Genomic DNA, 12,411 nt, shown 5'->3' on the forward strand with positions numbered 1-12,411 from the left:
CTCATCACTGCTATAGCAATCACGTCAAATTAAAGCACTGCAACCAAAAGTGTGTTCTTTCTTATGGACTTAAAGGACTGAGGAATTGCTGGACTGCCTGGAGACTGGATGTATAACCTCCACATTCACTCATTCAGGGATTAACCTCACACTGTGCTTTCTCAAGATAAATTAGTGATCAGCAATAAAAAAGTGCTGCTGCAAATGCCTCCAGCTGCCACAGCTCTGTCAGCCCTTGGGGTCATCTCTGAGCAGATACTGTTCTGAAAGGGGGGGAGCTGGAATTATTGCCCACTAAGTTTAGCATCCAAAGAAGCTTAACTTTTCAAAGTACCATGAGGAACTACTGAGGTATTTGTATTTTTAATTGAATTATTCCTTTCAGTCATCAGAAAGATGAAAATGGAGGACTCCAAGCAGCCCTGATATTCCTGCAGCTTCATTTTGGGCTGGCCAGCTTGGCTGTGGTTTTTACCAAGGTCGTAAAAGACTGACTTAATGAGTGCAATCATTCAGGGCTTGCCTGTAAACTTAATAAGAGCAGTGAACAGAGCCCTAATGGAACGAGAAATGAGACTACAGGAAAGAGAGACACAAAGCAAACTCTGGAGAAAGCCATATCAGGAGGCAACCAATCAAAGATGTACACAGCCAATTAGATTACTGAATTTAATTAGCATGAGCACTTCACTCATGAAAGGACAGGAGGAAAATCTGCAGATGTCCTTGACAGCAACACTGCTGGAGACCCTGTCTTGCAAAATGTGCTCAGTGTTGGATATGTAATAGAGGAATGACAGGCTGGACTGGCGGCTGAGGCAGTATGAAACAGATGTGACCGGAGCCAAGGCTCTGGTTTAGCCACCAGAAGACAGTGCCAGCATTTCATCCAGCCAGCAGCAGCTTCAAAAGTATTATTCTGAGGGTATTCCCTCTGAAGGCAAGCAGCAAAATGCTGGTCTCTATTTGCTGTAGAATAATGACCTCAGGTCTCCTTGAGAGCTCTCTTTGTAGCAGGGAACTGTCTCTTGCACAATGAGCACGTTCATGGAAGGTGTCCAGCTGCCTGGGGAGGTTGTGAGGTGACAGAGTAAGTCTGGTACAGCTGTGGAGTCAGCAGAGAGAACTGAGAGATTCCTGGTGGCCCCTGCAAACAAGGGGCACCGTGGCCTGAGGTGGATGAGCAGGGTGCATCAACCAGTGTGTCATGGAAAGCAATCCCAGGATCCCTCCCTAGAGCCCCTCCATACCCACTCTGCTCCATAAGGTACAATACAACAGCATCACAAAGTAATGACTTTGTGCTACACTTCAGTGCTAACCAGGTAATTTAGTCTCAGTTAAAACTGTAAGACTGGCATCAGCTAGCAGCTTGCACTGTGCCTGCAAAGAAATACAGCACAGGATAGCTACAGCTTGACTCTGTTCCTGCTCTTGAAACTTGCATTGTCCTTGCTGTTAGCAAACCAGCTCTGAGGTTAAGTCATTTCTACTTCAGGCACCACAGGCTCCATAGGGGTGATGACACACACACAAAGTGGTGCTTCCCCCTGTGTGTATCTTATGCTGGAGCTCAAGTGCTGCTTGGAGCTGTCCCTATCGTGGAAACTGCCTGCAGTCAGCCACGGGATTTCCACAGCACCCACTGTATGTGGTAACACCTCAGTTAGTGTGGCAGCTCCAGCACTGGAACCCCAGCCTGCAGTCTCACTGTCCTGAGAACACAATGAACACAGCATTTGAAGGAGCTGCCAAGGGCACTCACTCTTCTTTTAAAGCCTGAAGTAAATGCTAATGCTCACCAGCACTTACCACTCTCTACAGGCCCCTGAGTGGCAGCTGTAGCAAGGTGGGTACTGGTCTCTTCTCCCTGGTAATAAGTGATAGGATAAGAGGAGGCAGCCCCAAGCAGTGCCAGGGAGATTTAGCTTGGACATTAGGAAAAATGTCTTCCCCCAAAGGGTTGTCAAGCCCTGAGTCAGGCTGCCCAGGGCAGAAGTGGAGTCCCCATCCCTGGAGGGATTTGAAAGGCACATAGCTGTGGTGCTGGGGGACGTGGTATGGAGGACTTGACTGTGCTGGGTTAGCAATTGGACTCAATGGTCCTAAAGGTGTCTTCCAGCCTAAAGAATTCTGTGCTCGTATGAGACATTCATTGCTTGCTTGGACACTCTCCAGAGATAATCACAGTTGTTTGGCAAAGCAAGGCAAGAACTCCTGCACTATCCACACACCCCAGAGAAAACCAGCTTCAGAGGCCCTGTGCTGCCAAGCATTCCCATCTGGGCAGGTGCCCCTCTCACGGCTCGGCTGGAGCTGCAGGCACTGGGAGCTGCGTTTGCCCTACCGATGATGATGTTGCTGACGGCGCCGTGCTCCTTGGCCGCTTCGCTCTGCAGCACCCCCTGGATCTGGTGTGCTGCTAAGTCAAACAGATCCAGGTAATCCTCCACGGGGTAGCGATCGTGGAACCCATCCCTCAGGCGAATGATCCCTGGAAAGAGAGGGCTCTGTTAAAAACAGCGTAATAGCAGGGCAGGATCGACTGCTGGTGTCAACCACGGCAGCTTCCCCGGCGCGGCCGGCACTGTGCCAGCCGGCGGCAGTACACAGCCAGTGCAGTGCTCAGGCACCAGTGCCAGCAGTGAGGGAGCTGAGATCTCAGGTACTGTGAGATTAAGCCATAAATCCACAGGGATAGGAAATATCTTCAGTGTTCTGGTTCACAGTTCCTGCAGGCATAGCTTGCACTTACTCTCTTCTAAATTTAGCATCTGGAAGGAATACAAAAGAGCAGATTCTGCTTGCTTTTGCCCCAGCATAAACTGAAGCAATATTAGACTCCCACTAGATTTACTGTTCTGAGACTGAGCACAGGTTCTGATGCCAAATATGCAAATCCACACACACTTATCAAAATCAGAAAGCTGGGAAATCATTCACGGGTTTGTCTTTCACCAGGATGAAAACAAAGCTCCACAGCAGGGTCTCCCTCCACTCCCTCCTTCCCCCACTCCCAGGTGGGCTCAGTATCACCTTCCCCCTGCATTTCACAGCATCTTGAGCCACCTCTGTGATTGTTATACTCCTTTTCCTACACTTTCCCCCAAATCTAGTCCCACTTCTACACTTTCTGTTCAAGCTCCTGGTGTCTGTCTTTGCATTCTTGCTTCTTACCATACCACAGGAGAGTTTCTCCACCGGAGAGTGGGCAAGGACAGTATTAGGAAAGCAAAAGAGTAGCAGCAAAGATAAGAATACAGAGTAGGACCTCTCAGCTCTCCCTTTCTTGTTCCCACAAGGCCAACAATTATTGATTACATGAGACAAAATCTCAGCAAGGGAGTTCTTTTGTCCACTCTCTGATTTTCCCCTTCAGGACAGTGGGATTTAATGAGAAGAAGAAAGCAGAGCAGTGTATTTTTGCTTATTTTGAGGGGGGGAAACAGACTGACTGCCTTGATTTCTTGCCACCCTACTCATGGGAATGGAGATTGTGGCTAAGAGCCAGGAAAAAAAGACAGTCCAGTTTGGACAACGTCCGGTAGAGCATCAGCCAGCCCAGCAGAAGGGTAAAGCAGTGATTTACGAAATGGGGCTCCCCAGGAGGGCTGTTTATCTTCAGCTGAAATTAGCCAGCCTCACAAAACCCCAGGGAATCAGAGGAGGCCACAGACCAAAGAGACTTTCTCGTCCAGGTAAGTGTCACAAAGCAAAGCAAGTTTATAGCCCTGAGCAGCTGCCTTACGAAGGGAGATGTCTCAGTTCCACTCGTTAGGCCCTTTGTCACAGCCTCTTTTTCGTTCTTTAAATACTAGCCATCAGTCACTGCACTACCGAGGCACAAAGCAAGGGCTGAGCCAGAAGGAGCAAACTTAACCCTTCATTCCCAATGGCAGACAACCTGAGATGATCACAAGGTCATCTGTGCAGATCTCCCCTCCACGAGACCACAAGCTCTGCAGTCTTTCCTCACTCCTTGGCTTTACAAAATGACTTCAAACGATGTAATTGTGTGTAGAATGTTCTCCTCGAGGGTCTGCCCTTTGTCCTCAGTGGCTGACCACAAGACTCTGCAAGTGGAGGGTTTGTGAATGCCAAAGCAGAGACAGGAATTCAGCCTTGCTCTCAAAGGTCCCTTCCAACTCAAACCATTCTTGTAAACGCAAGGAAGCAGTTCCTCTTCCTGCCTTTACACATTCACAGGTTGGCTTTACCTAGCAGTTCTATTTTTCTCCTAGATCTCCCAAAGCACTGCCAAGAAACCACATGAAATGTGCATCACGTAGAGAAGCCTGTCCCGAACCAGCAGTGACCAAAGGCAGGCTGCTGGAACCTGCCCAGCATCCATCCCCTGGAGTTTGCAGAACTGTTAACTCCAGCGGTTTCAAGACAAGCCAAAATGAAGCAAATCTGCAAACATCACCCCAAATATGCCCAATAAACACCAAAGCTCTCCAGAGACACCTCTGCTGGATGCCAGGGGACGTTGACTCACCAAACCGTTTCCGCGTCCACCAGTGCGGCTCCTTGCTGGCCGAGAAGCGAACCTCGGGGTGCAGCCTGAGGCGGTCATAGAGGTCTGTGGTGCCACACTTGGGCTGGCCAATGATGTAGAAGTGTGGCAGGCAGCGCAGACGGTAGTGCCTGCCCTTGTAGTGGTACAGGTGGTTCCAGAACACCTTCCTGAGGTAATCGAATATCAGCCGAAAGCGCTTGGAATACAGTGCATAGGAGTTGGTTGCGTAAGGGTCTGTGGTAGTGTTCCCTCTGTACTCTGCATACCAGCAAGGATTCTTGCTGTTTGGAAGGAATTTAGTAGGAATGACTGAAAACATCTGCAACATGAAGCACAGCAGTTTCAGTCAGGACAGCCAAAACCTGACAGTTGAACCTTCCTAACTTAGCACAGCAAGAGAACACTGCAGAAAGGCGCCACGGGCATCCTTAGCCCGTAGGTTTTGAACGACAAAGCTGACTTAGCTTATCTCTTCTGGTGACACTGGGACCAAATCCTGCACAAACAGTTGAACTGGCAGAGAGGAACGTTTAGAAATGCTTTGGGCTTAAGGCCAGAAGGGACCTGCCCTGCAGCCCCAGGAGTTACTTTCTAAAGTCTAACACGTCGTACTCTGGGCAGAGTAACTGCCAGGTTTTAACTCTGAACGACAAGGCTTGTCAGGAAGGCACCCTGATGATCACCCATTAGAAAGGCTCTTTCCTTATGTATCGTTCAGGGTGACTGGCCAATCCAAGTCAGGGTGGTTTGGCATTCAGGGAGCTTGTACAGCTATCAGAAACCTGCCTGATCTTTAGTTTCTGGTGTCAAGACCATTTCTGTAACCCATCTGTTCTGCTGTGACTCAGAAGGACCCGACCCAAGCTCTCAGCTTCTCAGCTGGTTTAAGCCAGGAGGCTCTAGATGGTATAAATCACCACATGAACAGCTCAGAAACTGCACTTCCCCCCCCCCCAGTCTCAGTAAGAGACTGCCCCAGAACTCTGGAAACAAGCAGGTTTGCAGCAGCTTCGGGCACACCCCGCTTCATACTCACATGTGGCTCCTGTTTCCTCAGCTCTTCCAAATCAGGGCGCTGTCTTGCCATGAACTCAATCTTTGAAGTAATAGTGTCAATAATTAATTTAATGCTGGGATAATCCTTCACATATGAAACATTCATTTTAGAAGGCTGGTAATGGTCTTTCATGTCACTAAGGCTTTCATTGTCCATTAAGCTGGGATTGCTAGCAAAAGCGCCGTAGTGGAAGGGAGATGGTATTAACAACAGGCCACGCTTGGCCCCAGTCAGTATGTAGGATGCCATCACTAGAGTCATTATAATCAGCCCAAATATTAAGCTGCATAGCTTCCCCTTCCTCAGGCAGAAAAATCCATTCCAGCTTTCCCTGTGATCAGTCCTTACTTCCAACACTGCAAGCAGCTTCATCTGCTTGCTGTCGGTGTACAGAGGGATCCTGTTCTCTCCTTTGCAGACAGGACACTTGTGGTTATGATGATTAGGTCCACAGCATCTGAAGCACTGTCTGTGCAAGTCATTTGGTAATAAATGGATGCAACAATTAATGCAATACCTCATATTACTACCCTTAAACTCCTGGAATAACGAGACAAGCACAGCCATAAAAATGTTTCTGAAGCATATGAGTCATCTTCTGTGAGTCTGGAACTATTAAGGTTCAAACAGGACAGCTTCAAACCAGAACAGGTAAAAGCACTCAGAAATTGACATATGTCACATAAAGGGAGAAAAAACCACAACCAAGACACAAAAATAGATGCACTGTGGATGTGGCTCAGCGAGAGGAATGTGGCAAAGAACAAGCTGCACAAGGGGCTCAAGTTTTTCCAATTAAACAAAGTGAGGAGCAAAAGAAACTGTTGGGCAGTGTGAAAATATGCAAAACCCAAAACCAATTCATTGTCCTCTGATTGACACCAGAACAGGCAAATATGGGGAGAAATTCCCAGGTACTTTCAAACCAGGCAGGTTCCAAACCAGACAGATGCCATTGGAGGGAGCTTCTTCCCTGAGATGTTTCACAGGCTTGCACTGTGCAACCTAGAGAAACAGAGAACAGCAGATACAGCCTCTGCATTCACCTTCACCCAAAGCCATAGCAAAGTGCAGCCTCCCAGGAGCAATTTCCCAGTTTCGATTTGCCAAGAGTATTCATCACAGCACTCAGGATATTAAACCCAGGCAACACTTGGCTGCCAGTTCAGAGAGGGCTGCCTCCCTTTGCACTCACCCATCTGCTCACAGCCACACACACTTACTACCACAGGTAACACTACCCCACTTCCCTCAGCTGCTCACCAACCTACCTAACAGATCTTCCTCTGCTCTGTAAATACAGAAGCATTTCTGGCTAGTGGCCAGTAAGACAAGATTAAATATTTACACTCTGTCTGTATGTGAGGGCCTTACATTAACTGCTCCGAAATGGGGTGGGACCCTAGCTAAGAGAACAAGGCAGGGATGAGATTGGCTTTTACCTCATATGCCTGAGGGAAGTCTAACAAGAAACTCCTTAAGCCACAAGTAAAACATTCAGCAAATCAAAGGGCTTAAGTAATAGGCACAAGCAAAGGCTCAGGACAGGTCCTCTGGCTTCTGGGCCAAATGGTTCTGAGATCAGAGTAACCACACCCGACCCACCGCAGGGTACCTTCAGCTCTCCTGGCCAAACACCTTCTGAATGCACTGTGCTCACTCAAACCAGCAAGAGCTGCTACCCAGATGCAGGGTACCCATCAATACTGCAACTCCAAGGCAAGACCCTGCATCCAGGAAATCATCCCAGTTCTCATCAGCACCATTACAGTTCTCATAGAGGCACTGCTCCCCTGGTCTAAACACACCTCATAACCACATGCAAAGACTTTCCTCATTACTTTTTGCCAGTGGGCCCACAGTAGTTGCTTTTAAGGTTCACAAAAGCTTTTTCTCTGCACTGTTTCTAAGCATCTTTCTCTCTTTCCTATCCTATCTTTGTTCCACCCAAACCCACCTAACTTCACTCCTGCTTTTGCACACCTCTGTCTTCAGCAGAAGTCTTCCTGTCTGACTTTGGACCTCAGTTCCTGAGAAACAACACAGACCTACACAGAGGAGGGTGCAGAGGAGGCCACGAAGGTGACCAAAGGGCTGGAGCATCTCTCCTATGAGGATGAGCTGGGAGAGCTGGGTCTGTTCAGCCTGGAGAAGCAAAGGCTCAGGGGAGAGCTTATAGCAAACCGAAGAGGACCTGCAGGAGAGCTGGAGAGGGCTTTTGTGTAAGGGCCTGTGTTGACAGGCTAAGAGGCAATGGTTTGAAACTAGAGCAGAATAGATTTAGATGGGGCATTAGGAAGAAGCTCCTTACCACCAAGGTGGTGAAGCACTGCAATGGGTTTCCCAGAGAAGCTGTGGGTGCCTCATCCCTGAAAGTGTTCAAGGCCAGGCTGGAGGAGGCTTTGTGCAAGCTGGGCTGGGGTGAGGTGTCCCTGCCCAAGGCAGGGGGTTGGCACTGGATGATCTATAAGGTCCCTTTCAACTCAAGCCATTCAATGAGTCTGTTGCACAGTGCACATTTGTGTAACACCCCAGACACCAGCAAGGAACATAATTACTCGTGACAATACAATGGATACACAAAGGCTGCTCTGATTGTTCCACAACACCCTAAATCAGACAAGGATGAGTCCCAGAGTTTGACTGCTCTGCCTTTAGCTCTTTCAGCAGACATTTGTAATTCTCAAGGAAAACTGCTGTCCTGGCTCATTCCTGCACCAGTCTCCAGATGAGGCAGGGCATTCACCATCAGCCTCTAGCTGCATTCTCTCTGACACAAAGTGCTTTTGTACAATGATTTGTATTCCCGATGGCTCTCCTGCCCAACGCTGTCACACACGGGTGCATCCTGCAATCAGCACCAGCAGGCTGTGTCTGAAGGACTCAGCAATAATTACTTAGGGCAATACTGAACAAAATTATTTGCAAAATACCTTCCTACAAAAAAAATAAAATGCTAATTTCCTTAATGAGTTTATTCTAGAAGTCAGAGGAGGCAGACAGAAGTCAGAGGAGGCAGACAGAAGTCGTGGCATAATTGTTACTGACTACATTTAAACCAAAGAGAAGTAGATCAGTGTAAGACTTCCCCAAGAAACTACTCTTGCAAACTTCTGTAAAGCAATGGACCTGGAAGCTGACTCAAGGGGGCACAGCTACAGCAAAGCACAGCGCTTGAGCACAGCAGCCTGGAGGGCAAATCGAAAGTTCCACCAGCAACCACAGCTCTGCCAGCCTAGGCATGCACACTACAGCAGTCAGGGGATCAGCCTGCTGGCCTGGCACAGGGCACGGGGACACACTGCCCAGCTGACAGAACACAGGCCTGGATTTCATTCTTCACTGACTGCTGGATGCAGACATGCCCTGCTAGATGATTCTCCACTCCATGCTCATGTAATAAAACCCCAATGTGCTGAACACATTAAAGTCAGGATGTTATTCCCTCTTGCCACTCCTTTCTCTTTACCAAGAAGGTTCCAGTGGAAGTTTATTCCCCAGCTTTTTGCCAGGCAATGAGGGATGGCCACCAGAAGGCCAGGAGCTTTCCCCAGGATCCTTCCCCACCCACCCCACAAAATCAAGACATTTTCAGTGTACTTTTGTTTCTTCCCTTCAGCACTGCCAGCAGTCACAGCCCCAGTATCTCACTGCTGGAAGCAGAAGGATGCGGGGTGCGGGCAGAAGCAAGGTTATGAGCTGTGAGTCAGTAATAAACCACTGATGTCTTTTTGTGCTTTGGTTGTAAAGCTGCCGTGGGCTCACTGGCAGAACGCTGCTCTCTGTACACAACAAGCAGTGTCTGTGTGCATTGTTGAATAATGCAGCAAGTCATTTCCTCTTGTTGAAGTGAATGCTGAATTATTTACACTGCTGTCTATATGGTGTTTGGCTGTCCCACACAAATGTAAACCACAAAGCAGAAATCAACACAAACCCTTGCAAATTCCTTGGCCAAAAGCAACCTTCCTTGTAAAAGTGAGGGCGCTGGGGAATCTCCAAAGTCAGGAAACAGGGAGAGAAGAGATGGCACAAGGTGGAATGGGGATAAAAAATAATGGAATCAGAGAATGGTAGGGGATGGAAGACACCTACAGAGATCCTTGAGTGCAACCACCTCTGCCAGAGATCACCTTAAGGAAGGCCACACAGGAATGAATCCAGATGGGTCCTGAAAGTCTCCAGAGAAGGAGACTCCACAACCTCTCTGGGCAGCCTGCTCCAGGGCTCTGTCACCCTCACAGTGAAGAAAGGTTTTGTGATGTTGAGGTGAAACTTCTTGGGTTCCAGCTTTTATCCTTTGCCCCTTGTCCTATAGCAGGACACCCCTGAATAAAGCCTGGCACCTTCTTGACAACCACCCTTCAGAGGATGACAAACACTCATAAGATCTCCTCTCAGGCTGCTCTTTTGCAGAGCAAACAGCCCCAGGTCTCTCAGCCTCTCCTCATCACACAGATGCTGCAGCACCTTCAGCACCCTTGCAGCCCCCTGTTGGATGCTCCCTGGTACATCCCTGCCCCACCTGAGCTGGGGAGCCCAGAACTGGACACAATGCTCCAGGTGTGGCCCCAGCAGGACACAGTAGCTATCTGATATGTCAATATATTTCAGTAATATACTCAATAGTCAATACATATTTCAATATACTGCTGCTGAAACCAAGGAGTCCTGCATCACTCTTCCCAATTAAAGCCGACTCAGACTAAGAATTATGTTCATGTGCAACAGGGAACTTGATAGCAACCAGCGGCTTTGCCACAAAAGCAAACAGCAGAAGGCAGAGCTGCCTGCTAGAGCCTTACAATAAACCACCACCAATTCAGTACCCACAATGTGCTACTCGGTGCCAGGCAGGAAGCTAAACAGAGTAAGAAGATAAATTCCACCACAAATGAAAGCTGCAGGATTTCTCATCAGTCACCTGTGTTTGTTCACTGTATGGAAAAGGGCTGAAATTCTGCTTTATTACTGCCAAACAAACGTGTCACAATCCCTCCCCTTTCTCCTCAAGGACAGTATGGAAAGCCTGCAATCAGAATGGCCATAAAAAGCAATGACTTTCATGTCCCCAGCCATATAACTGCAATTCTCCTTCTCTATGCATAAGATCAACCAGATGGAATAGATTTCACATGCACACACATCCTCTGGACATCTAAATGTGTGACCTCTTTTTCAGGTCACCAGTTGTAATAATGACTGTGCTCTCGAGCAAAGATCAAACAAATGCTGCTGGTACTTCTGAGGCTACATTTCACACCAGCTTTGTTACCTTTAATCATGGTACAGCTTCTCCTGCTACCACTTGCAGAGTGGCACGCTGCTTGCCCTGTGATAGACACACCTCAGGCACAGCAGTAACACAACTGCTCCTCTCTTTGTTGGGCTAAGGCACTTTGCTCCCTCTCTTCACACAGTGTAATTAAAATGTGGAACTTGTTGATGCCAAAATTATGGACTCATCAGACAAGTAAAGGAGACTAAATCTATCACAGGTAGCTATCTTCAAGTCCTAGAAGGCAGAGAGGGATGGGAGAAATCTATCCGTAGCTGTTCTTGCAGTCTTTCACTGAGCATTTATCACTGGCCTTGACCAGAGGTAGGAGAAAGGGACAAAGGTCGCTGTGCCAGCTGAAGATTTGAACTAAGATGGTCACATTGGGCAGGTCACAACCTAAAATACAGATGCCTAAGAGCACTGAGAAAATAATCCACCAACTCTCATCTTAGATGGGACCTACAACTACCTGAAGGGAGGTTGGGGCTGGGGGCTGGTCTCTTCTCCCAAGGAACAAGTGATAGATCAAGAGTGAATGGCCTCAAGCTGAACCTGGGGAGGTTTAGGCTGGACATCAGGAAAAAATTGTTCACTGAGGGGCTGTCAGACATTGGAGCAGGCTGCCTGTGGAGGTGGTTGGGTCACCATCCCTGAATGGGTTTTAAAGTCATGCAGATGTGATGCTTGGGGATATGGATTAGTGGTGGACTTGATGGAGCAAGGATAATGGTTGGACTCGATGATCATGAAGGTCTTTTCCAACCTCAGTGATTCTACAAAGCCCAGACAAATCTTGCTCCTCCTCTGCAGCTCCACAGACAGACTGCACTCTCCCTGAGCAAGCTCTCTTCAATCCCTATTCTTTTTCCTACTTCCAGCAATGGCATGCTTCACACCAAGGATGTTGTATGTTGATCTGCTCATCAGACCTGAGGGGAATGAGCTCTGTTTCCCAGGGAATGTGATTGCTTCTGAGCAAAAGCCAGAAGATAGAGCTATTGCTATGTGCAGACACAGGAGCATTTGATGTTCTCTGTTGCTTCCTCGTTACCAGCAGAATGTAGCTGCTGCGATGTCTGCTCCCTCCCCACGTGATGAGAAGCAGTTTCACCAGGAGCAGATACCTCATCTGAAGCATCACTCAAAGCAGAGAGGTGGAACATGTCCTCTGCAGCAGGTAGCCCTTGCTCTCCCTCTGTTACATTAAATGAAAACTACAGGTGCTGTAGCATCTTTAGCAATAACCAGTCAAAGGGATCAGGCCAAAGGCAGTACCTGATCTCACGTGGCCAGTAGCTCCTGGGGAGGACATGGATCCTAATTTAATCATGTCTAATCCCTTCTTTGATTAACAGCTCTGTTGTTTGAAGTCTCCCAATTGCTAAGAGAAGAAGGCAGGGATGAGACAGACTCCTGTCAGGAACACGAGGTAAAAAGCCAAACAAGAAACCCCTTAAGCCACATTCAGCAAACTGAAGGCTCAAATAATGGACACAAGCAGAGGCCCAGGACAGATCTAGACAAACATCCTCATTGCCTAAGTGCCTTCCCTGT

At 48.1% G+C, this 12,411-nt stretch overlaps 1 protein-coding gene across 4 annotated transcripts in view; it reads right to left on the minus strand.

Annotated features, from left to right (window-relative positions):
• The window catches only part of CHST15 (carbohydrate sulfotransferase 15), a 50,928-nt gene that overhangs the window by 12,225 nt on the left and 26,292 nt on the right, over positions 1-12,411 (minus strand). For all 4 annotated transcript variants that reach the window (XM_068140472.1, XM_068140470.1, XM_068140473.1 and 1 more), the window contains exons 2-4: positions 5,556-6,581; positions 4,499-4,838; positions 2,348-2,494 (exon numbers count right to left, since the gene is read on the minus strand). In XM_068140472.1, coding sequence (XP_067996573.1) covers positions 2,348-2,494; positions 4,499-4,838; positions 5,556-6,143 — 1,075 coding nt within the window. In that variant the 5' untranslated portion in view covers positions 6,144-6,581. The remainder of the gene's footprint in view (positions 1-2,347; positions 2,495-4,498; positions 4,839-5,555; positions 6,582-12,411) is intronic.

Source organism: Melanerpes formicivorus, unplaced genomic scaffold, assembly GCF_026170545.1.
Source record: "Melanerpes formicivorus ecotype bairdi unplaced genomic scaffold, bMelFor1.0.p_v2 SCAF_6, whole genome shotgun sequence".
Taxonomy (NCBI): Eukaryota; Metazoa; Chordata; class Aves; order Piciformes; family Picidae; genus Melanerpes; species Melanerpes formicivorus.